The sequence below is a fragment of the Haliotis rubra genome, unplaced genomic scaffold (assembly GCF_003918875.1).
Source record: "Haliotis rubra isolate DU_JTF1 unplaced genomic scaffold, ASM391887v1 Scf550, whole genome shotgun sequence".
NCBI classification, from domain to species: domain Eukaryota; kingdom Metazoa; phylum Mollusca; class Gastropoda; order Lepetellida; family Haliotidae; genus Haliotis; species Haliotis rubra.
The window spans coordinates 635,064-662,116 of NW_025767247.1; the positions used below are offsets into that span (position 1 = coordinate 635,064).

A 27,053-nucleotide genomic window follows, 5' to 3' on the forward strand; every position below is an offset into this window, starting at 1 on the left:
ATGGCGAAGCAGATACTCAATGCAAACAGAAAACGACTCATGCAGTGTAAGGGATTAGTGAAAGATTCGTCAGTGTTCCACCGATTCCCCGGCCTGGATCACAGACCTCAGACAGAACTGGCGGAAGGACGTGAAGATTTGAACCTGGAAAATACATCAGCATGAACAGGATAGTAGTGATGTTGGTTGGCGCTCTGCTGGCAATGTTGGCGCTAGGTAAGTAGGTAGACATGATAGTAGTGGTGTTGGTTGGCGCTCTGCTGGCAATGTTGGCGCTAGGTAAGTAGGTAGACATGATAGTAGTGGTGTTGGTTGGCGCTCTGCTGGCAATGTTGGCGCTAGGTAAGTAGGCAGACCTGATAGTACTGATGTTGGTTGGCGCTCTGCTGGCAATGTTGGCGCTAGGTAAGTAGGTAGACATGATAGTAGTGATGTTGGTTGGCGCTCTGCTGGCAATGTTGGCGCTAGGTAAGTAGGTAGACATGATAGTAGTGGTGTTTGTTGGCGCTCTGCTGGCAATGTTGGCGCTAGGTAAGTAGGCAGACCTGATAGTAGTGGTGTTGGTTGGCGCACTGCTGGCAATATTGGCGCTAGGTAAGTAGGCAGACCTGATAGTAGTGTTGTTGGCTAGCTCACTGCTGGCAATGTTGGCGCTAGGTAAGTAGGCAGACCTGATAGTAGTGGTGTTGGTTGGCGCACTGCTGGCAATGTTGGCGCTAGGTAAGTAGGCAGACCTGATAGTAGTGTTGTTGGCTAGCTCACTGCTGGCAATGTTGGCGCTAGGTAAGTAGGCAGACCTGATAGTAGTGGTGTTGGTTGGCGCACTGCTGGCAATGTTGGCGCTAGGTAAGTAGGCAGACCTGATAGTAGTGTTGTTGGCTAACTCACTGCTGGCAATGTTGGCGCTAGGTAAGAAGGCAGACCTGATAGTAGTGGTGTTGGTTGGCGCTCTGCTGGCAATGTTGGCGCTAGGTAAGAAGGCAGACCTGATAGTAGTGGTGTTGGTTGGCGCACTGCTGGCAATGTTGGCGCTGTCGGTGTTTATTGGCGCTGTATTGTGACTACAAGTCTGTGTTTATTGGTGCTGTATTGTGACTACAAGTATGTGTTTACTATTGCTGTATTGTGAGTACAAGTCAGTGTTTATTGATGCAGTATTGCGACTTCATTTCAGTGTTTACTGGTGCAGTATTGTGACTACATGTCAGTGTTTACTGCTGGAGTATTGTGACTACAAGTATGTGTTTACTGGTGCAGTATTGTGACTACATGTCAGAGTTTAATGGTGCAGTATTGTGACTAGAAGTCTGTGTTTACTGTTTCTGTATTGTGACTACATGTCAGTGTTTACTGGTGCAGTATTGTGACTACATGTCAGTGTTAACTGGTGCAGTATTGTGACTGCATGTCTGTTTTTACTGTTTTTGTATTGTGACTACAGGTCTGTGTTTACTGGTGCAGTATTATGACTACATGTCAGAGTTTACTGGTGCAGTATTGTGACTAGAAGTCTGTGTTTACTGTTTCTGTATTGTGACTACATGTCAGTGTTTACTGGTGCAGTATTGTGACTACATGTCTGTGTTTACTGTTTCTGTATTGTGACTACATGTCAGTGTTTACTGGTGCTGTATTGTGACTGCATGTCAGTGTTTACTGGTGCAGTATTGTGACTACATGTCTGTGTTTACTGTTTCTGTATTGTGACTACATGTCAGTGTTTACTGGTGCTGTATTGTGACTGCATGTCAGTGTTTACTGGTGCAGTATTGTGACTACATGTCTGTGTTTACTGTTTCTGTATTGTGACTACATGTCAGTGTTTACTGGTGCTGTATTGTGACTGCATGTCAGTGTTTACTGGTGCAGTATTGTGACTACATGTCAGTGTTTACTGTTTCTGTATTGTGACTACATGTCAGTGTTTACTGGTGCAGTATTGTGACTACATGTCAGTGTTTACTGGTGCAGTATTGTGACTACATGTCTGTTTACTGTTTCTGTATTGTGACTACATGTCTGTGTTTACTGTTTCTGTATTGTGACTACATGTCAGTCTTTACTGGTGCTGTATTGTGACTACATGTCAGTGTTTACTGGTGCTGTATTGTGACTTCAAGTCAGTGTTTACTGGTGCAGTATTGTGACTACAAGGCAGTGTTTACTGGTGCTGTATTGTGACTACATGTATGTGTTTACTGGTGCAGTATTTTGACTTCAAGTCAGTGTTTACTGGTGCAGTATTGTGACTACAAGTCTGTGTTTACTGTTGCAGTATTATGACTAGAATTAGTGTTTAATGGTGCTGAATTGTGACTGCATGTCAGTATTCACAGGTGCAGTATTGTGACTACATATCTGTATATACTGGTGCAGTATTGTGACTACAAGTCTGTGTTTACTGTTGCTGTATTATGACTACAAGTATGTGTTTACTGTTGCTGTATTGTGAGTACAAGTCAGTGATAATTGATGCAGTATTGTGACTTCATGTCAGTGTTTACTGGTGCAGTATTGTGACTACATGTCAGTGTTTACTGGTGGAGTATTGTGACTACAAGTATGTGTTTACTGGTGCAGTATTGTGACTACATGTCAGAGTTTACTGGTGCTGTATTGTGACAACATGTCAGAGTTTACTGTTGCAGTATTGTGACTACATGTCTGTGTTTACTGTTTTTGTATTGTGACTACATGTCAGTGTTTACTGTTGCTGTATTGTGAGTACATGTGAGTGTTTACTGTTGCTGTATTGTGACTACAAGTCAGTGTTTGCTTGTGCTGTATTGTGACTACATGTCAGAGTTTACTGGTCCTTTATTGTGACTACAGGTCTGTGTTTACTGGTGCAGTATTGTGACTACATGTCAGTGTTTACTGGTGCAGTATTGTGACTACATGTCAGAGTTTAATGGTGCTGTATTGTGACTACAGGTCTGTGTTTACTGTTGCTCTATTGTGACTACATGTCAGAGTTTACTGGTGCTGTATTGTGACTAGAAGTCTGTGTTTACTGTTTCTATATTGTGACTACATGTCAGTGTTTACTGGTGCAGCATTGTGACTACATGTCTGTGTTTACTGTTTCTGTATTGTGACTACATGTCAGTGTTTACTGGTGCAGTATTGTGACTACATGTCAGTGTTTATTGGTGCTGTATTGTGACTACAAGTATGTGTTTACTATTGCTGTATTGTGAGTACAAGTCAGTGTTTATTGATGCAGTATTGCGACTTCATTTCAGTGTTTACTGGTGCAGTATTGTGACTACATGTCAGTGTTTACTGGTGGAGTATTGTGACTACAAGTATGTGTTTACTGGTGCAGTATTGTGACTACATGTCAGAGTTTACTGGTGCAGTATTGTGACTAGAAGTCTGTGTTTACTGTTTCTGTATTGTGACTACATGTCAGTGTTTACTGGTGCAGTATTGTGACTACATGTCAGTGTTAACTGGTGCAGTATTGTGACTACATGTCTGTTTTACTGTTTTTGTATTGTGACTACAGGTCTGTGTTTACTGGTGCAGTATTATGACTACATGTCAGAGTTTACTGGTGCAGTATTGTGACTACAAGTCTGTGTTTACTGTTTCTGTATTGTGACTACATGTCAGTGTTTACTGGTGCAGTATTGTGACTACATGTCTGTGTTTACTGTTTCTGTATTGTGACTACATGTCAGTGTTTACTGGTGCTGTATTGTGACTGCATGTCAGTGTTTACTGGTGCAGTATTGTGACTACATGTCTGTGTTTACTGTTTCTGTATTGTGACTACATGTCAGTGTTTACTGGTGCTGTATTGTGACTACATGTCAGTGTTTACTGGTGCAGTATTGTGACTAGAAGTCTGTGTTTACTGTTTCTGTATTGTGACTACATGTCAGTGTTTACTGGTGCTGTATTGTGACTGCATGTCAGTGTTTACTGGTGCAGTATTGTGACTACATGTCAGTGTTTACTGTTTCTGTATTGTGACTACATGTCAGTGTTTACTGGTGCAGTATTGTGACTACATGTCAGTGTTTACTGGTGCAGTATTGTGACTACATGTCTGTTTACTGTTTCTGTATTGTGACTACATGTCTGTGTTTACTGTTTCTGTATTGTGACTACATGTCAGTCTTTACTGGTGCTGTATTGTGACTACATGTCAGTGTTTACTGGTGCTGTATTGTGACTTCAAGTCAGTGTTTACTGGTGCAGTATTGTGACTACAAGGCAGTGTTTACTGGTGCTGTATTGTGACTACATGTATGTGTTTACTGGTGCAGTATTTTGACTTCAAGTCAGTGTTTACTGGTGCAGTATTGTGACTACAAGTCTGTGTTTACTGTTGCAGTATTATGACTAGAATTAGTGTTTAATGGTGCTGAATTGTGACTGCATGTCAGTATTCACAGGTGCAGTATTGTGACTACATATCTGTATATACTGGTGCTGTATTGTGACAACATGTCAGAGTTTACTGTTGCAGTATTGTGACTACATGTCTGTGTTTACTGTTTTTGTATTGTGACTACATGTCAGTGTTTACTGTTGCTGTATTGTGAGTACATGTGAGTGTTTACTGTTGCTGTATTGTGACTACAAGTCAGTGTTTGCTTGTGCTGTATTGTGACTACATGTCAGAGTTTACTGGTCCTTTATTGTGACTACAGGTCTGTGTTTACTGGTGCAGTATTGTGACTACATGTCAGTGTTTACTGGTGCAGTATTGTGACTACATGTCAGAGTTTAATGGTGCTGTATTGTGACTACAGGTCTGTGTTTACTGTTGCTCTATTGTGACTACATGTCAGAGTTTACTGGTGCTGTATTGTGACTAGAAGTCTGTGTTTACTGTTTCTATATTGTGACTACATGTCAGTGTTTACTGGTGCAGCATTGTGACTACATGTCTGTGTTTACTGTTTCTGTATTGTGACTACATGTCAGTGTTTACTGGTGCAGTATTGTGACTACATGTCAGTGTTTACTGTGCAGTATTGTGACTACATGTCTGTGTTTACTGTTTCTGTATTGTGACTACATGTCAGTGTTTACTGTTTCTGTATTGTGACTACATGTCAGTGCTTACTGGTGCTGTATTGTGACATCAAGTCAGTGTTTACTTGTGCAGTATTGTGACTACAAGGCAGTGTTTACTGGTGCTGTATTGTGACTACATGTCAGTGTTTACTGGTGCAGTATTGTGACTTCAAGTCAGTGTTTACTGGTGCAGTATTGTGACTACAAGTCAGTGTTTACTGGTGCAGTATTGTGACTACATGTCAGTGTTTACTGGTGCAGTATTGTGACTACATTTCTGTGTATACTGGTGCTGTATTGTCACTACAAGTCTGTGTTTACTGTTGCTCTATTATGACTACGGTTAGTGTTTAATGGTGCTGTATTGTGACTGCATGTCAGTATTCACAGGTGCAGTATTGTGACTACATATCTGTATATACTGGTGCAGTATTGTGACTACAAGTCTGTGTTTACTGTTGCTGTATTATGACTACAAGTCTGTGTTTACTGGTGCAGTATTGTGACTACAAGTCTGTGTTTAATAGTGATATATTGTTACTTCATGTCAGTGTTTACTGGTGCTGTATTGTGACTACAAGGCAGTGTTTACTGGTGCTGTATTGTGACTACAAGTCAGTGTTTATTGGTGCAGTATTGTGACTACATATCTTTGTTTACTGGTGCAGTATTGTGACTACATGTCAGTGTTTACTTTTGCTGTAGTGTAACTAGAAGTCTGTGTTTAATAGTGCTGTATTGTGACTTCTTGTCAGTGTTTACTGGTGCTGTATTGTGACTTCAAGTCAGTGTTTACTGGTGCTGTATTGTGACTACATATCAGAGTTTACTGGTGCAGTATTGTGACTACAAGTCTGTGTTTACTGGTGCTGTATTGTGACTAGTCAAGTCTGTGACTACAAGTCTGTGTTTACTGGTGCAGTATTGTGACTACATGTCAGTGTTTACTTGTACAGAATTGTGACAACAAATCTGTGTTTACTGGTGCAGTATTGTGACTACATGTCAGTCTTTACTGGTGCAGTATTGTGACTACAGATCTGTATTTAATGGTGCAGTATTGTGACTACATGTCAGAGTTTAATGGTGCTGTATTGTGACTAGAAGTCTGTGCTTACTGGTGCTGTATTGTGACTACAAGTCAGTGTTTACTGGTGCGGTATTGTGACTACAAGTCAGTGTTTACTGGTGCTGTATTGTGACTACAAGTCAGTGTTTACTGGTGCTGTATTGTGAGTACATGTGAGTGTTTACTGGTACAGTATTGTGACTACAAATCTGTGTTTACTGGTGCAGTATTGTGATTACATGTCAGTCTTTACTGGTGCAGTATTGTGACTACAAATCTGTATTTAATGGTGCAGTATTGTGAATACATGTCAGAGTTTAATGGTGCTGTATTGTGACTAGAAGTCTGTGCTTACTGGTGCAGTATTGTGACTACAAGTCAGTGTTTACTGGTGCTGTATTGTGACTACAAGTCAGTGTTTACTTGTGCTGTTTTGTGACTACAAGTCAGTGTTTACTGTTGCTGTATTGTGACTAGAAGTCTGTGTTTAATAGTGCTGTATTGTGACTTCAAGTCAGTGTTTACTGGTGCTGTATTGTGACTACATGTCTGTGTTTACTGGGTCTGTATTGTGACTACAAGTCAGTGTTTACTGGGTCTGTATTGTGCATACAAGTCTGTGTTTACTGGTGCAGTATTGTGACTACATGTGAGTGTTTACTGGTACAGTATTGTGACTACAAATCTGTGTTTACTGGTGCAGTATTGTGACTACTTGTCAGTCTTTACTGGTGCAGTATTGTGACTACAAATCTGTATTTAATGGTGCAGTATTGTGACTACATGTCTGTGTTTACTGGTGCTGTATTGTGACTAGAAGTCTGTGTTTACTGGTGCTGTATTGTGACTACAAGTCAGTGTTTACTGGTGCAGTATTGTGACTACAAGTCAGTGTTTACTGGTGCTGTATTGTCACTACAAGTCTGTGTTTACTGTTGCTCTATTATGACTACAATTAGTGTTTAATGGTGCTGTATTGTGACTGCATGTCAGTATTCACAGGTGCAGTATTGTGACTACATATCTGTATATACTGGTGCAGTATTGTGACTACAAGTCAGTGTTTACTGTTGCTGTATTATGACTACAAGTCTGTGTTTACTGGTGCTGTATTGTGACTACATGTCAGTGCTTACTGGTGCTGTATTGTGACTTCAAGTCAGTGTTTACTTGTGCAGTATTGTGACTACAAGGCAGTGTTTACTGGTGCTGTATTGTGACTACATGTCTGTGTTTACTGGTACAGTATTTTGACTTCAAGTCAGTGTTTACTGGTGCATTATTGTGACTACAAGTATGTGTTTACTGTTGCAGTATTATGACTACAATTAGTGTTTAATGGTGCTGTATTGTGACTGCATGTCAGTATTCACAGGTGCAGTATTGTGACTACATATCTGTATATACTGGTGCAGTATTGTGACTACAAGTCTGTGTTTACTGTTGCTGTATTATGACTACAAGTATGTGTTCACTGTTTCTGTATTGTGAGTACAAGTCAGTGATAACTGATGCAGTATTGTGACTTCATGTCAGTGTTTACTGGTGTAGTATTGTGACTACATGTCAGTGTTTACTGGTGCTGTATTGTGACTACAAGTATGTGTTTACTGGTGCAGTATTGTGACTACATGTGAGTGTTTACTGGTACAGTATTGTGACTACAAATCTGTGTTTACTGGTGCAGTATTGTGACTACTTGTCAGTCTTTACTGGTGCAGTATTGTGACTACAAATCTGTATTTAATGGTGCAGTATTGTGACTACATGTCTGTGTTTACTGGTGCTGTATTGTGACTAGAAGTCTGTGTTTACTGGTGCTGTATTGTGACTACAAGTCAGTGTTTACTGGTGCAGTATTGTGACTACAAGTCAGTGTTTACTGGTACTGTATTGTCACTACAAGTCTGTGTTTACTGTTGCTCTATTATGACTACAATTAGTGTTTAATGGTGCTGTATTGTGACTGCATGTCAGTATTCACAGGTGCAGTATTGTGACTACATATCTGTAGATACTGGTGCAGTATTGTGACTACAAGTCTGTGTTTACTGTTGCTGTATTATGACTACAAGTCTGTGTTTACTGGTGCTGTATTGTGACTACATGTCAGTGCTTACTGGTGCTGTATTGTGACTTCAAGTCAGTGTTTACTTGTGCAGTATTGTGACTACAAGGCAGTGTTTACTGGTGCTGTATTGTGACTACATGTCTGTGTTTACTGGTGCAGTATTTTGACTTCAAGTCAGTGTTTACTGGTGCAGTATTGTGACTACAAGTCTGTGTTTACTGTTGCAGTATTATGACTACAATTAGTGTTTAATGGTGCTGTATTGTGACTGCATGTCAGTATTCACAGGTGCAGTATTGTGACTACATATCTGTATATACTGGTGCAGTATTGTGACTACAAGTCTGTGTTTACTGTTGCTGTATTATGACTACAAGTATGTGTTTACTGTTTCTGTATTGTGAGTACAAGTCAGTGATAACTGATGCAGTATTGTGACTTCATGTCAGTGTTTACTGGTGTAGTATTGTGACTACATGTCAGTGTTTACTGGTGCTGTATTGTGACTACAAGTATGTGTTTACTGGTGCAGTATTGTGACTACATGTCAGAGTTTACTGGTGCCATATTGTGACTAGAAGTCTGTGTTTACTGTTTCTGTATTGTGACTACATGTCAGAGTTTACTGGTGCAGTATTGTGACTACATGTCAGAGTTTACTGTTGCTGTATTGTGACTACATGTCTGTGTTTACTGTTTTTGTATTGTGACTACATGTCAGTGTTTACTGTTGCTGTGTTGTGAGTACATGTGAGTGTTTACTGGTGCAGTATTGTGACTACAAGTCAGTGTTTGCTTGTGCTGTATTGTGACTACATGTCAGAGTTTCCTAGTGCTGTATTGTGACTACAGGTCTGTGTTTACTGGTGCAGTATTGTGACTACATGTCAGTGTTTACTGGTGCAGTATTGTGACTACATGTCAGAGTTTACTGGTGCTGTATTGTGACTAGAAGACTGTGTTTACTGTTTCTATATTGTGACTACATGTCAGTGTTTACTGGTGCAGTATTGTGACTACATGTCCGTGTTTACTGTTTCTGTATTGTGACTACATGTCAGTCTTTACTGGTGCAGTATTGTGACTACATGTCAGTGCTTACTGGTGCAGTATTGTGACTTCAAGTCAGTGTTTACTTGTGCAGTATTGTGACTACAAGGCAGTGTTTACTGGTGCTGTATTGTGACTACATGTCAGTGTTTACTGGTGCAGTATTGTGACTACAAGTCAGTGTTTACTGGTGCTGTATTGTCACTACAAGTCTGTGTTTACTGTTGCTCTATTATGAATACAATTAGTGTTTAATGGTGCTGTATTGTGACTGCATGTCAGTATTCACAGGTGCAGTATTGTGACTACATATCTGTATATACTGGTGCAGTATTGTGACTACAAGTCTGTGTTTACTGTTGCTGTATTATGACTACAAGTCTGTGTTTACTGGTACAGTATTGTGACTACAAGTCTGTGTTTAATAGTGATGTATTGTGACTTACATGTCAAGTGCTGTATTGTGACTACAAGGAAGTGTTTACTAGTGCTGTATTGTGACTACAAGTCTGTGTTTATTGTGCAGTATTGTGACTACATCAGTGTTTACTGGTGCTGTATTGTGACTACAAGGCAGTGTTTACTGGTGCTGTATTGTGACTACAAGCCTGGTGGTTATTGGTGCAGTATTGTGACTACATATCTGTGTTTACTGGTACAGTATTGTGACTACAAGTCTGTGTTTAATAGTGCTGTATTGTGAATTCTTGTCAGTGTTTACTGGTGCTGTATTGTGACTTCAAGTCAGTGTTTACTGGTGCTGTATTGTGAATACATATCAGAGTTTCCTGGTGCAGTATTGTGACTACAAGTCAGTGTTTACTGGGTCTGTATTGTGACTACAAGTCTGTGTTTACTGGTGCAGTATTGTGACTACATGTCAGTGTTTACTGGTGCAGAATTGTGACTACAAATCTGTGTTTACTGTTGCAGTATTGTGACTACATGTCAGTCTTTACTGGTGCAGTATTGTGACTACAAATCTGTATTTAATGGTGCAGTATTGTGACTACATGTCAGAGTTTAATGGTGCTGTATTGTGACTAGAAGTCTGTGCTTACTGGTGCAGTATTGTGACTACAAGTCAGTGTTTACTGGTGCAGTATTGTGACTACAAGTCAGTGTTTACTGGTGCTGTATTGTGACTACAAGTCAGTGTTTACTGGTGCTGTATTGTGAGTACATGTGAGTGTTTACTGGTACAGTATTGTGACTACAAATCTGTGTTTACTGGTGCAGTATTGTGACTACATGTCAGTCTTTACTGGTGCAGTATTGTGACTACAAATCTGTATTTAATGGTGCAGTATTGTGAATACATGTCAGAGTTTAATGGTGCTGTATTGTGACTAGAAGTCTGTGCTTACTGGTGCAGTATTGTGACTACAAGTCAGTGTTTACTGGTGCTGTATTGTGACTACAAGTCAGTGTTTACTTGTGCTGTTTTGTGACTACAAGTCAGTGTTTACTGTTGCTGTATTGTGACTAGAAGTCTGTGTTTAATAGTGCTGTATTGTGACTGCATGTCAGTATTCACAGGTGCAGTATTGTGACTACATATCTGTATATACTGGTGCTGTATTGTGACTTCAAGTCAGTGTTTACTTGTGCAGTATTGTGACTACAAGGCAGTGTTTACTGGTGCTGTATTGTGACTACATGTCTGTGTTTACTGGTGCAGTATTTTGACTTCAAGTCAGTGTTTACTGGTGCAGTATTGTGACTACAAGTATGTGTTTACTGTTGCAATATTATGACTACAATTAGTGTTTAATGGTGCTGTATTGTGACTGCATGTCAGTATTCACAGGTGCAGTATTGTGACTACATATCTGTATATACTGGTGCAGTATTGTGACTACAAGTCTGTGTTTACTGTTGCTGTATTATGACTACAAGTATGTGTTTACTGTTTCTGTATTGTGAGTACAAGTCAGTGATAACTGATGCATTGTGACTTCATGTGTGACTTCATTGTGTACATGTCAGTGTTTACTGGTGTAGTATTGTGACTACAAGTATGTGTTTACTGGTGCAGTATTGTGACTACATGTCAGAGTTTACTGGTGCCATATTGTGACTAGAAGTCTGTGTTTACTGTTTCTGTATTGTGACTACATGTCAGAGTTTACTGGTGCAGTATTGTGACTACATGTCAGAGTTTACTGGTGCAGTATTGTGACTACATGTCTGTGTTTACTGTTTTTGTATTGTGACTACATGTCAGTGTTTACTGTTGCTGTGTTGTGAGTACATGTGAGTGTTTACTGGTGCAGTATTGTGACTACAAGTCAGTGTTTGCTTGTGCTGTATTGTGACTACATGTCAGAGTTTCCTAGTGCTGTATTGTGACTACAGGTCTGTGTTTACTGGTGCAGTATTGTGACTACATGTCAGTGTTTACTGGTGCAGTATTGTGACTACATGTCAGAGTTTACTGGTGCTGTATTGTGACTAGAAGACTGTGTTTACTGTTTCTATATTGTGACTACATGTCAGTGTTTACTGGTGCAGTATTGTGACTACATGTCTGTGTTTACTGTTTCTGTATTGTGACTACATGTCAGTCTTTACTGGTGCAGTATTGTGACTACATGTCAGTGCTTACTGGTGCAGTATTGTGACTTCAAGTCAGTGTTTACTTGTGCAGTATTGTGACTACAAGGCAGTGTTTACTGGTGCTGTATTGTGACTACATGTCAGTGTTTACTGGTGCAGTATTGTGACTACAAGTGAGTGTTTACTGGTGCTGTATTGTCACTACAAGTCTGTGTTTACTGTTGCTCTATTATGAATACAATTAGTGTTTAATGGTGCTGTATTGTGACTGCATGTCAGCATTCACAGGTGCAGTATTGTGACTACATATCTGTATATACTGGTGCAGTATTGTGACTACAAGTCTGTGTTTACTGTTGCTGTATTATGACTACAAGTCTGTGTTTACTGGTACAGTATTGTGACTACAAGTCTGTGTTTAATAGTGATGTATTGTGACTTCATGTCAGTGTTTACTGGTGCTGTATTGTGACTACAAGGAAGTGTTTACTGGTGCTGTATTGTGACTACAAGTCTGTGTTTATTGGTGCAGTATTGTGACTACATATCTGTGTTTACTGGTGCAGTATTGTCACTACATGTCAGTGTTTACTGGTGCTGTATTGTGACTACAAGGCAGTGTTTACTGGTGCTGTATTGTGACTACAAGTCAGTGTTTATTGGTGCAGTATTGTGACTACATATCTGTGTTTACTGGTACAGTATTGTGACTACAAGTCTGTGTTTAATAGTGCTGTATCGTGACTTCTTGTCAGTGTTTACTGGTGCTGTATTGTGACTTCAAGTCAGTGTTTACTGGTGCTGTATTGTGAATACATATCAGAGTTTCCTGGTGCAGTATTGTGACTACAAGTCAGTGTTTACTGGGTCTGTATTGTGACTACAAGTCTGTGTTTACTGGTGCAGTATTGTGACTACATGTCAGTGTTTACTGGTACAGAATTGTGACTACAAATCTGTGTTTACTGTTGCAGTATTGTGACTACATGTCAGTCTTTACTGGTGCAGTATTGTGACTACAAATCTGTATTTAATGGTGCAGTATTGTGACTACATGTCAGAGTTTAATGGTGCTGTATTGTGACTAGAAGTCTGTGCTTACTGGTGCAGTATTGTGACTACAAGTCAGTGTTTACTGGTGCAGTATTGTGACTACAAGTCAGTGTTTACTGGTGCTGTATTGTGACTACAAGTCAGTGTTTACTGGTGCTGTATTGTGAGTACATGTGAGTGTTTACTGGTACAGTATTGTGACTACAAATCTGTGTTTACTGGTGCAGTATTGTGACTACATGTCAGTCTTTACTGGTGCAGTATTGTGACTACAAATCTGTATTTAATGGTGCAGTATTGTGAATACATGTCAGAGTTTAATGGTGCTGTATTGTGACTAGAAGTCTGTGCTTACTGGTGCAGTATTGTGACTACAAGTCAGTGTTTACTGGTGCTGTATTGTGACTACAAGTCAGTGTTTACTTGTGCTGTTTTGTGACTACAAGTCAGTGTTTACTGTTGCTGTATTGTGACTAGAAGTCTGTGTTTAATAGTGCTGTATTGTGACTTCATGTCAGTGTTTACTGGTGCTGTATTGTGACTTCAAGTCAGTGTTTACTGGAGCTGTATTGTGACTGCTGTATTGTGACTACAAGTGTTTACTGGTGCAGTATTGTGACTACAAGTCAGTGTTTACTGAGGTCTGTATTGTGACTACAAGCAGTATTGTGACTACATGTTTACTGGTGCAGTATTGTGACTACATGTGAGTGTTTACTGGTACAGTAATGTGACTACTAAATCTGTGTTTACTGGTGCAGTATTGTGACTACATGTCAGTCAGTGTTTACTGGTGCAGTATTGTGACTACAAATCTGTATTTTATGGTGCAGTATTGTGACTACATGTCTGTGTTTACTGTTGTGTTTGTATTGCGACTAGAAGTCTTTGTTTACTGGTACTGTGTTTGTATTGTGACTACAAGTCAGTGTTTACTGGTGCGGTATTGTGACTACAAGTCAGTGTTTACTGGTGCAGTATTGTGACTACAAGGCAGTGTTTACTGGTGCTGTATTGTGACTACATGTCAGTGTTTACTGGTGCAGTATTGTGACTACTGTATTGTGACTAATGTCAGTGTTTACTGGTGCTGTATTGTGACTAGAAGTCTTGTGTTTACTGGTGCTGTATTGTGACTACAAGTCAGTGTTTACTGGTGCAGTATTGTGACTACAAGTCAGTGTTTACTGGTGCTGTATTGTCACTACAAGTCTGTGTTTACTGACTTGCTCTATTATGAATACAATTAGTGTTTAATGGTGTGTATTGTATTGTGACTGCATGTCAGTATTCACAGGTGCAGTAATTGTGACTACATATCTGTATATACTGGTGCAGTATTGTGACTACTAAGTCTGTGTTTACTGTTGCAGTATTGTGACTATATGACTACAAGTCTGTGTTTACTGGTACAAGTCAGTGTTTATTGTGACTACTAAGTCTGGTGCAGTTTACATAGTGATGTATTGTGACTTCAGTGTCACTTCTTGTGTTTACTGGTGCTGTATTGTGACTACAAGTCAGTGTTTACTGGTGCTGTATTGTGACTACATATCAGAGTTTACTGGTGCAGTATTGTGACTACAAGTCAGTGTTTACTGGGTCTGTATTGTGACTACAAGTCTGTGTTTACTGGTGCAGTATTGTGACTACATTTCAGTGTTTACTGGTACAGAATTGTGACTACAAATCTGTGTTTACTGTTGCAGTATTGTGACTACATGTCAGTCTTTACTGGTGCAGTATTGTGACTACAAATCTGTATTTAAAGGTGCAGTATTGTGACTACATGTCAGAGTTTAATGGTGCTGTATTGTGACTAGAAGTCTGTGCTTACTGGTGCAGTATTGTGAGTACAAGTCAGTGTTTACTGGTGCTGTATTGTGACTACAAGTCAGTGTTTACTGGTGCTGTATTGTGACTACAAGTCAGTGTTTACTGGTGCAGTATTGTGAGTACATGTGAGTGTTTACTGGTACAGTATTGTGACTACAAATCTGTGTTTACTGGTGCAGTATTGTGACTACATGTCAGTCTTTACTGGTGCAGTATTGTGACTACAAATCTGTATTTAACTGTGCAGTATTGTGAATACATGTCAGAGTTTAATGGTGCTGTATTGTGACTAGAAGTCAGTGTTTACTTGTGCTGTTTTGTGACTACAAGTCAGTGTTTACTGTTGCTGTATTGTGACTAGAAGTCTGTGTTTAATAGTGCTGTATTGTGACATCATGTCAGAGTTTACTGGAGCTGTATTGTGACTTCAAGTCAGTGTTTACCGGTGCTGTATTGTGACTACATGTCTGTGTTTACTGGTGCAGTATTGTGACTACAAGTCAGTGTTTACTGGGTCTGTATTGTGACTACAAGTCTGTGTTTACTGGTGCAGTATTGTGACTACATGTGAGTGTTTACTGGTACAGTATTGTGACTACAAACCTGTGTTTACTGGTGCAGTATTGTGACTACATGTCAGTCTTTACTGGTGCAGTATTGTGACTATAAATCTGTATTTAATGGTGCAGTATTGTGACTACATGTCTGTGTTTAATGGTGCTGTATTGTGACTAGAAGTCTTTGTTTACTAGTGCTGTATTGTGACTACAAGTCAGTGTTTACTGGTGCAGTATTGTGACTACAAGTCAGTGTTTACTGGTGCTGTATTGTCACTACAAGTCTGTGTTTACTGTTGCTCTATTATGACTACAATTAGTGTTTAATGGTGCTGTATTGTGACTGCATGTCAGTATTCACAGGTGCTGTATTGTGACTACATATCTGTATATACTGGTGCAGTATTGTGACTACAAGTCTGTGTTTACTGTTGCTGTATTATGACTACAAGTCTGTGTTTACTGGTGCAGTATTGTGACTACAAGTCTGTGTTTAATAGTGATGTATTGTGACTTCATGTCAGTGTTTACTGGTGCTGTATTGTGACCACAAGGCAGTGTTTACTGGTGGTGTATTGTGACTACAAGTCAGTGTTTATTGGTGCAATATTGTGACTACATCTCTGTGTTTACTGGTGCAGTATTGTGACTACATGTCAGTGTTTACTGTTGCTGTATTGTGACTAGAAGTCTGTGTTTAATAGTGCTGTATTGTGACTTCGTGTCAGTGTTTACTGGTGCTGTATTGTGACTTCAAGTCAGTGTTTACTGGTGCTGTATTGTGACTACATGTCAGTCTTTACCGGTGCAGTATTGTGACTACAAATTTGTATTTAATGGTGCAGTATTGTGACTACATGTCAAAGTTTAATGGTGCTGTATTGTGACTAGAAGTCTGTGCTTACTGGTGCAGTATTGTGACTCCAAGTCAGTGTTTACTGGTGTAGTATTGTGACTACAAGTCAGTGTTTACTGGTGCTGTATTGTGACTACAAGTCAGTGTTTACTAGTGCTGTATTGTGAGTACATGTGAGTGTTTACTGGTACAGTATTGTGACTACAAATCTGTGTTTACTGGTGCAGTATTGTGACTACATGTCAGTCTTTACTGGTGCAGTATTGTGTCTACAAATCTGTATTTAATGGTGCAGTATTGTGACTACATGTCAGAGTTTAATGGTGCAGTATTGTGACTAGAAGTCTGTGCTTACTGGTGCAGTATTGTGACTACAAGTCAGTGTTTACTGGTGCTGTATTGTGACTACAAGTCAGTGTTTACTGGTGCTGTATTGTGACTAGAAGTCTGTGTTTAATAGTGCTGCATTGTGACTTCATGTCAGTGTTTACTGTTTCTGTATTGTGACTTCAAGTCAGTGTTTACTGGTGCTGTATTGTGACTACATGTCAGAGTTTACTGGTGCAGTATTGTGACTAGAAGTCTGTGTTTGATAGTGCTGTATTGTGACTTCATGTCAGTGTTTACTGTTTCTGTATTGTGACTTCAAGTCAGTGTTTACTGGTGCTGTATTGTGACTACATGTCAGAGTTTAATGGTGCAGTATTGTGACTACAAGTCAGTGTTTACTGGTGCTGTATTGTGACTACAAGTCAGTATTTACTGTTGCTGTATTGTGACTACATGTCAGTGTTTACTGGTACAGTATTGTGACTACAAATCTGTGTTTACCGGTGCAGTATTGTGACTACATGTCAGTCTTTACTGCTGCAGTATTGTGACTACAAGTCAGTGTTTACTGGTGCTGTATTGTGACTACAAGTCAGTGTTTACTGGTGCTGTATTGTGAGTACAAGTCAGTATTTACTGGTGCAGTATTGTGACTACATGTCAGTGTTTACTGGTGCTGTATTGTGACTAGAAGTCTGTGTCTAATAGTGCTGTATTGTAACTTCATGTCAGTGTTTACTCTTACTGTATTGTGACTTCAAGTGAGTGTTTACTGGTGCTGTATTGTGACTACATGTCAGAGTTTACTGGTGCAGTATTGTGACTACAAGTCAGTGTTTACTGGTGCTGTATTGTGACTACAAGTCAGTGTTTACTGTTGTTGTATTGTGACTACATGTGAGTGTTTACTGGTACAGTATTGTGACTACAAATCTGTGTTTACTGGTGCAGTATTGTCACTACATGTGAGTGTTTACTGGTACAGTATTGTGACTACAAATCTGTGTTTACTGGTGCAGTATTGTGATTACATGTCAGTGTTTACTGGTGCAGTATTGTGACTACAAATCTGTGTTTAATGTTGCTGTATTATGACTACAAGTCAGTGTTTACTGGTGCAGTATTGTGACTACAAATCTGTGTTTAATGTTGCTGTATTGTGACTACATGTCAGTGTTTACTGGGTCTGTATTGTAACTACAAATCTGTGTTTAATGTTGCTGTATTATGACTACTTGTCAGTGTTTACTTGTGCAGTATTGTGACTACAAATCTGTGTTTAATGTTGCTGTATTGTGACTACATGTCAGTGTTTGCTGTTGCTGTATTGTGACTACAAGTCAGTGTTTACTAGTGCTGTATTGTGAGTACATGTGAGTGTTTACTGGTACAGTATTGTGACTACAAATCTGTGTTTACTGGTGCAGTATTGTGACTACATGTCAGTCTTTACTGGTGCAGTATTGTGTCTACAAATCTGTATTTAATGGTGCAGTATTGTGACTACATGTCAGAGTTTAATGGTGCAGTATTGTGACTAGAAGTCTGTGCTTACTGGTGCAGTATTGTGACTACAAGTCAGTGTTTACTGGTGCTGTATTGTGACTACAAGTCAGTGTTTACTGGTGCTGTATTGTGACTACAAGTCAGTATTTACTGGTGCAGTATTGTGACTACATGTCAGTGTTTACTGTTGCTGTATTGTGACTAGAAGTCTGTGTTTAATAGTGCTGCATTGTGACTTCATGTCAGTGTTTACTGTTTCTGTATTGTGACTTCAAGTCAGTGTTTACCGGTGCTGTATTGTGACTACATGTCAGAGTTTACTGGTGCAGTATTGTGACTAGAAGTCTGTGTTTAATAGTGCTGTTTTGTGACTTCATGTCAGTGTTTACTGGTGCTGTTTTGTGAGTTCAAGTCAGTGTTTACTGGTGCTGAATTGTGACTACTTGTCAGAGTTTACTGGTGCAGTATTGTGACTACAAGTCAGTGTTTACTGGTGCTGTATTGTGACTACAAGTCAGTGTTTACTGTTGCTGTATTGTGACTACATGTCAGTGTTTACTGGTACAGTATTGTGACTACAAATCTGTGTTTACTGGTGCAGTATTGTGACTACATGTCAGTCTTTACTGGTGCAGTATTGTGACTACAAGTCAGTGTTTACTGGTGCTGTATTGTAACTACAAGTCAGTGTTTACTGGTGCTGTATTGTGAGTACAAGTCAGTATTTACTGGTGCAGTATTGTGACTACATGTCAGTGTTTACTGGTGCTGTATTGTGACTACAAGTCTGTGTTTAATAGTGCTGCATTGTGACTTCATGTCAGCGTTTACTGTTGCTGTATTGTGACGTCAAGTGAGTGTTTACTGGTGCTGTATTGTGACTACATGTCAGAGTTTACTGGTGCAGTATTGTGACTACAAGTCAGTGTTTACTGGTGCTGTATTACTGTGACTTGTAAGTCAGTGTTTACTGTTGCTGTATTGTGACTACATGTCAGTGTGTTTACTGGTACAGTATTGTGACTACAAATCTGTGTTTACTGGTGCAGTATTGTGACTATATGTCAGTCTTTACTGGTGCAGTATTGTGACTACTGGTGCAATCTGTGACTTACTGGTTTAATGTTGCAGTATTGTGATTACATGTCAGTGTTTACTGGTGCTGTATTGTGACTACAAGTCAGTGTTTAATGGTGCTGTATTGTGACTACAAGTGTTTACTAGTGTCAGTGTTTACTGGTGCAGTATTGTGACTACACTGGTCAGTGACTACATGTCAGGATCTTTACTTGCTGTATTGTGCTGTATCAGTGTGACTGTTTAATGGTCAGCATTGTGACTGGAAGTCTGTGCTTTTGCAGTTTATGTGCTGTATTGTGACTTCATGTCAGTGTTTACTGGTGCTGTATTGTGACTTCAAGTCTGTGTTTACTGGTGCTGTATTGTGACTACATGTCAGAGTTTACTGGTGCTGTATTGTGACTACAAGTCGTCAGTGTTTTACTGTGACTACAAGTCAGTGTTTAGTATTGTGACTACAAGTCAGTGTTTACTGTTGCTGTATTGTGACTACATGTCAGTGTTTACTGGTACAGTATTGTGACTACAAATCTGTGTTTACTGGTGCAGTATTGTGACTACATGTCAGTCTTTACTGGTGCAGTATTGTGACTACAAGTCAGTGTTTACTGTTGCTGTATTGTGACTACAAGTCAGTGTTTACTGGTGCTGTATTGTGAGTACAAGTCAGTATTTACTGGTGCAGTATTGTGACTACATGTCAGTGTTTACTGTTGTTGTATTGTGACTAGAAGTCTGTGTTTAATAGTGCTGTATTGTGACTTCATGTCAGTGTTTACTGTTGCTGTATTGTGACTTCAAGTGAGTGTTTACTGGTGCTGTATTGTGACTACATGTCAGAGTTTACTGGTGCAGTATTGTGACTACAAGTCAGTGTTTACTGGTGCTGTATTGTGACTACAAGTCAGTGTTTACTGTTGTTGTATTGTGACTACATGTGAGTGTTTACTGGTACAGTATTGTGACTACAAATCTGTGTTTACTCGTGCAGTATTGTCACTACATGTGAGTGTTTACTGGTACAGTATTGTGACTACAAATCTGTGTTTACTGGTGCAGTATTGTGATTACATGTCAGTGTTTACTGGTGCAGTATTGTGACTACAAATCTGTGTTTAATGTTGCTGTATTATGACTACATGTCAGTGTTTGCTGTTGCTGTATTGTGACTACAAGTCAGTGTTTACTGGTGCTGTATTGTGACTACATGTCAGTGTTTACTGGTGCTGTATTGTGACTACAAATCTGTGTTTAATGTTGCTGTATTATGACTACATGTCAGTGTTTACTGGTGCAGTATTGTGACTGCAAATCTGTGTTTACTGGGTCTGTATTGTGACTACAAGTCAGTGTTTACTGTTGCTGTATTGTGAGTACATGTCAGTGTTTACTGGTGCTGTATTGTGACTGCAAGTCAGTGTTTACTGGGTCTGTATTGTGGTACTGTATTGTGAGTACATGTCAGTGTTTACTGGTGCTGTATTGTGACTACAAGTCAGTGTTTACTGGTGCTGTATTGTGAGTACAAGTCAGTGTTTACTGGTGCTGTATTGTGAGTACAGTGTCAGTTTTTACTGGTGCTGTATTGTGAGTACAAGTCAGTGTTTACTGGTGCTGTATTGTGATTACAAGTCAGTGTTTACTGGTGCAATATTGTGACTACAAGTCAGTGTTTACTGTTGCTGTATTGTGACTACAAGTCTGTGTTTATTGGTGCTGTATTGTGACTACAAATTTGTGTTTACTGGTGCTGTATTGTGAGTACAAGTCAGTGTTTACTTGTGCTGTATTGTGACTACAAGTCTGTGTTTACTGGTGCTGTATTGTGATTACAAGTCAGTGTTTACTGGTGCAATATTGTGACTACAAGTCAGTGTTTACTGGTGCAGTATTGTGAGTACAAGTCAGTGTTTACTGGTGCTGTATTGTGATTACAAGTCAGTGTTTACTGGTGCAATATTGTGACTACAAGTCAGTGTTTACTGTTGCTGTATTGTGACTACAAGTCTGTGTTTATTGGTGCTGTATTGTGACTACAAATTTGTGTTTACTGGTGCTGTATTGTGAGTACAAGTCAGTGTTTACTTGTGCTGTATTGTGACTACAAGTCTGTGTTTACTGGTGCTGTATTGTGACTACAAGTCTGTGTTTACTGTTGCTGTCTTGTGACTACATGCCTGTGTTTACTGGGTCTCTATTGTGACTACAAGTCTGTGTTTATTTGTGCTGTATTGTGACTACGTTAGTGTTTACTGGTGCTGTATTGTGACTACAAGTCTGTGTTTACTGGTGCTGTATTGTGACTACAAATCTGTGTTTACTGGTGCTGTATTGTGAGTACAAGTCTGTGTTTACTGGTGCTGTATTGTGACTACATGTCAGTGTTTACTGGTGCTGTATTGTGACTACAAATCTGTGTTTACTGGTGCTGTATTATGACTACACGTCTGTGTTTACTGTTGCTGTATTGTGACTACAAATCTGTGTTTACTGGGTCTCTATTGTGACTACAAGTCTGTGTTTATTTGTGCTGTATTTTGACTACGTCAGTGTTTACTGTTGCTGTATTGTGACTACAAGTCTGTGTTTACTGGTGCAGTATTGTGACTACAAATCTGTGTTTACTGGTGCTGTATTTCAGCAGTGAATGGACGCCGGACTGTAAAGAAGTCTGTGTACAAGGACTGGTGTGAGGATCTCGAGGACGGCATGTACATCAGTGACTGCACCACCTTCTACCGCTGCGTCAACGAGACTACCGAGTACCTGCCGTGTCCGAACAATCTTGTCGCTAACGAGAAGCAGATGTGGTGTGACTAGTAAGTCTGACTAGTTAGTGCAGAGAGTCTGATTGGCTGATGACCAGAAAGTCTTGGCGAGTGGCTTACCGTAAGATTTCTGGTAATTGTTGTAGAGAGTGTGAGTGTATGATGAATCGCGAGTGTTGGTGTGTGGTGTGTGATGACTGGTACATTCTGGAGCGCATGAGTAAGTGTGGCCGAGTGTATGGCAATAGAAATGTTAAGGTTTGGTAGATTGTATGACAATAGGAAGTGTTATGATGTGGCCGTGGGTATTACTATAGGAAGTGTTACAATGTGACCGTGTGTATTACGATAAGAAGTGTTACGATGTGGCTGTGTGTATGACGATAGGAAGTGTTACGGTGGGGCAGATTTTAGGACAATGGGAAGTGTTACGGTATGTCCGTATGCATTACGACAGGAAGTGTTACGATGCCACCGAGTGTATTACGACAGGAAGTGTTACGATGTGGCGGAGAGTATTACGACAGGAAGTGTTACGATGCCACCGAGAGTATTACGACAGGAAGTGTTACGATGCCACCGAGTGTATTACGACAGGAAGTGTTACGATGTGTTTGTGTGTATTACAATAGGAATGGTTACGGTGTGGCCGATCGTATGGACATAGGTAGTGTTCAATAGTTCACGTGTGTAGAACCAAAACCTCTACTGTGAAACAAATACATCCCCTAGAAATATCAGTACCAGATATTTGATTACACGAGGGAGACGAGTCAGTAGCATTAACGTGTCTATTTTGTCTTCACTAGCAAGGACCTAGTTAAACCTCCATGCGGCACCGCCCCTAACTGTACAGGCATGGACGGCAACTACCCCGACTACGCCAGGAAGTGCCAGTACTACTTCACGTGTCTACACGACGACTTCTACGGCTACACACGATGCGCAGCCAGTAAGTGAATGAGTGAGTGAGTGAGTTTTACGCCGCACTCAGCAATATTCCAGCTATATTGCGGTGGTCTGTAAATAATCGAGTCTGGACCAGACAGTCCAGTGATCAACAGCATGAGTATCGATCTGCGCAATTGGGAACCGATGACATGAGTCAACCAAGTCAGCGTGCCTGACCCCCCGATCCCGTTAGTCGCCTCTTACGACAAGCATGGGTTACTGAAGGCCACTATTCTAACCCGGAACTTCACGGATCGCAGCCAGTAAGTAAAGAGCGGAGAAAGGCGACGGTATAACTTGCTCTTGCTTATATCTGCTCCTAGCGGATTATTACATACTGAACGGCTAAAAAACGTCGTATATAGATGTGATAGTAACTGGTGGAATGGATCAGGAACGCTGTGCGTAGTTGGTCATCAGTTGGCGGCCTTGGGCTAATGTCATTAATGCGTCTTTGGATCTCATCCCAGAAATGCTCCAATGTGTTGAGGTCTGGACTCAGGGCTGGCTAAGGCATGGTTTCCACATTATGCTGCCTCAGAAATGAGTGAGTCTGGCGGTATGTGCACGCGCATTGTCCTGCTGGAAAACGTGACGCCGGTGACGTGCGAAAAACGTCACAACATGGGGTCGCAGGACTTGGTCGATGTATTAGTAATAATAGTAATAGTCCGCTTATATGGCGCTCATATCCAGGCACATTGCCTGCTCACGGCGCTACGTACATTACTATCCCCGGTCAGAGGACACTATCGTACTTTCCGATACTTTTTTAACTCCCTGGGGAGCATACAGGCAAGCTGCCTGTTAGGCGCAATGAACTTAACACAATCACATTGCCAGCTGTACCGGGCAGCTGTCACACCATTCCCTCTTCCTGGACCGAGATTCTGGAAGATTACAGGTCCGATTTTCTGGTTAAGTCCGATTCCACCCCATACCATAATGCTCTGACCACCCCAAGCGTTTCTCTCCATCACACACTCATCGTTGTAGCGTTCTCCTCTGCGACGCCAGACCCTAGTCCTCCCATCACCCACAGATACGCAATAGTGACTTTCATCGGAGAAGATAACAGTTCTCAACTGTCTCTGATGCCAGCGTTGTCGCTGTAGTGACCAGTGTAGACGTTCGCGGCGGTGACGTTGCCTTAGCACTGGACCCAGGGCAGGACGTCTACAGCACAGGTTGCTGGCTTGGAGGTGCCGGCGAACGGTGCGGTCACTGATTGCTCTTTGGCGGGTGCCAATGGTGTTTGGAGCTGTCTCTGTTGCCCTGTTGAACCGGTCTTGCAGGTGGTGACGGACGATCTGACGGTCCTGGCTACGGCATGGTTACCAGGGGAAGACCACTACGTGGACGGTCATCTGTGCTGTTGGTGGTATTGAACCGCTGTCGGAGACGTTCAATTGTTCTTACAGAACAATTGAATTCACTGGCGATGACAGTAGCACGTTGATCTGCGTGTAGACGTCCGATGGCCTGTTGACGTTGATCCCTCGTTAACGTCGGCATAGCTGCTGTAGTCAGGAGACGACTGAAGGACCGGTAGTCAAGCTGGGAATTTATACCCTGTATGCACACGAGATGCACGTGCAGTTTGCTTTCAATGTTGCGTTTGGTTGAGCTGTACCTTGTCCGAAAACAGTGAAACTTTTGAACCATGGTGTGTTGTACAAACTTATAATTTAGTCTTGGAATCATGTTTTTTAAATGTTGTTTTCAGTCATCAAGTGACAAATAGTTAATCAAAATACATCATTGGTACCAAATCCATAATCTAAAAAATACGACTTTTCTTTTGCACTTCAGTATATAACTCAGGAAAGATAGTCTCTCATTCCCCGTTCCTCGTTAGTTATTGTCCGAATCTGCTCAAGGGTGAGATATACAGACAGTCTGTCCTAGGGTGAAATCTACTGACAGTTTGTCCTAATGTGGGGCATTCAGACAGTGTGCCCTGAGTAGAGGTATACAGACAGTCTGTCCTTGGGTGAGGTATACAGACAGTCTGTCCTTGGGTGAGGTATACAGACAGTCTGTCCTAGGGTGAGGTATACAGACAGTCTGTCCTAGAGTGAGGTATACAGACAGTCTCTCCTAGGGTGAGATATTCAGACAGTCTGCCCTTGGGTGAGGTACAGAGACAGTCTGCCCTAGGGTGAGATATACAGTTTGCCCATGGATGAGATAGACAGACAGTCTGTCCTAATGTTGGACATTAAGCTAGTGGACCTTAAGGTAAGGTATACAGACAGTCTGTCCTTAGGTGAGGTATACAGACAGTCTGTCCTAGGGTGAGGTATACAGACAGTCTGTCCTTAGATGAGGTATACAGACAGTCCGCCGAAGACTGAGATATACAGACAGTCTGTCCTTAGGTGAGATATTCAGACAGTCTGCCCTTGGGTGTGGTACAGAGACAGCCTCTCCTAGTTTGAGGTATACAGACAATCTGTCCTAGGATGAGATATACAGACAGTCTGTCTTTAGGTGACATATTCAGACAATCTGCCCTTGGGTGAGGTACAGAGACAGTCTGTCCTAGGGTGAGATATACAGACAGTCTGTCCTAGGGTGAGATATTCAGACAGTCTGCCCTTGGGTGAGGTACAGAGACAGACTGCCCTAGGGTGAGATATACAGTTTGCCCAAGGGTGAAGTATACAGACAGTCTGCTCTATGGTAACGTACAGAGACAGCCTTCCCTTGGGTGAGGCATGCAGACCGTCCTTCTACACGGCTCTCGTCCTGTGTACACAGTGAGGGGGAAGTCTCAGTCAAGCCAACTACAAACAAGGACGTCCCCCTGAATACTCGTCATTCATGCAAACATCAGGCCAGCTTTTCACATTTAACGATGGATTTCATCAGTAAGCCTTCAATATTTGAGGAGGATTTTAGATGGATCGCGGAACGAAGAAATGATATATATCTGAAGCTGGAATTATAGTTGAAAAAAACATATAATACATAAGTTTGCAAGTAAATGAGTAAAGCAATTCTCAACGTGTATACAGTCCCATCTCATACTAGTGGTGTTCCGATTAACTGAAATAATCGAAGATTGGTCGCAGTGACCAAACGACCAAGCAATCGATCACAATTTCTCATAATCGAACACAAACGATTTTGGAACTACTGTTTTAGTCTTTGAAAAACTTGACAATTTTACATATCTTAGAAGTTGTCAGGGCCTGAAAACGTGTTTAATTCTAAGAAAACTCACTTCACTAACTGAAAAGCCATGACTGAAGGTTTCTCTAAGACTCAAGGAAGTTTATGTTCATGATATATCAGTCATCACTTTAAAGTAGCAAGTTGCAATCATGTTATAAATATCTGCAATAACAACCTGGATAGGAAAATCTGAAAAATGACGCTAACAAAGTTTTTCGATGATTGTTCGTTGGTAATGAAGCAATCATCAATTGTGAGATTTCAACTAATGCCCAACACTATCTCATACTCTCTCAGAGAATACATTTAGGTTGGTACCCAGTTAGAACGTTTTGTGCTCTACCCACACATACAGTTGGACAGATTTGCTTAGTCAGCATACAGTTAGACAGTCATACAGTTCGACCTCTCTATTCCGGACGCTGTCGGTCAAGGGCAGATGTCCACATTTGTACACGGGTGTTCGAGTACTTGCCTATTCACGTTTTGATGCCTGCAGCGGAAACAGTACTACCCAGAGCAGAGCGCTTGCCTAGATGTGCCTCATATTAAGCAATTTCTGTTTTTAATCCCGAAGGTTATTTTTATACCTATTACAAAGCATGCAATGTTTTGTTCTGACAGATTTGCTGTTTAACCCCGAGAAGAACAACTGTGACTGGCCGTGGCTGGTGAAAGCCCCGTGTGGGACGGCCCAAGGGAACGTGTGGCCAGATGGGAGGCCCCAGCCCTACCGAAGATAGGGGTCCCGTCTTCACCCCATGTCACGTCCACCCCATGGGATGGTTGATGTGACACATTAACGCTACTGTGTTGATTTTTATGTTCACAGTTGTATCCACTTCATCTTTATATGATACAACTGTATCCCCTTATAGGTAAATGATACAACTGTATCCTCCTTCTACGTAACTGATACAACTGTATCCTAATTATACGTAACTGATACAACTGTATCCCCCTTATAGGTAAATAATACAACTGTATCCCCCTTATAGGTAAATGATACAACTGTATCCCCCTTATAGGTAAATGATACAACTGTATCCCCCTTATAGGTAAATGATACAACTGTATCCCCCTTCTACGTAATTGATACAACTGTATCCCCCTTGTAGGTAAATGATACAACTGCATCCCCCTTCTACGTAAC

General features: G+C 40.7%; 1 protein-coding gene across 1 annotated transcript; it reads left to right on the forward strand.

Moving 5' to 3' along the window:
* LOC124253761 lies at window positions 1–26,696 on the forward strand. The gene is made up of 5 exons (XM_046687586.1): window positions 1–130; window positions 910–972; window positions 21,643–21,820; window positions 22,579–22,721; window positions 26,525–26,696. The coding sequence occupies exons 1-5, from the start codon at window positions 1–3 to the stop codon at window positions 26,641–26,643; spliced, it is 633 nt and encodes a 210-aa protein (XP_046543542.1). The 3' UTR covers window positions 26,644–26,696.
* Window positions 26,697–27,053: the final 357 nt, after the last annotated feature.

What these genes read in the sequence shown, in the direction of transcription:
- LOC124253761 (XM_046687586.1), top strand. Translation starts at nt 1, where the DNA reads ATGGCGAAGCAGATACTCAATGCAAACAGAAAACGACTCATGCAGTGT. An exon ending in GACAGAACTGGCGGAAGGAC is followed by an intron (nt 131 to 909) that starts GTGAAGATTTGA and finishes TGTTGGCGCTAG; the next exon opens with GTAAGAAGGCAGACCTGATA. An exon ending in GCTGGCAATGTTGGCGCTAG is followed by an intron (nt 973 to 21,642) that starts GTAAGAAGGCAG and finishes GCTGTATTTCAG; the next exon opens with CAGTGAATGGACGCCGGACT.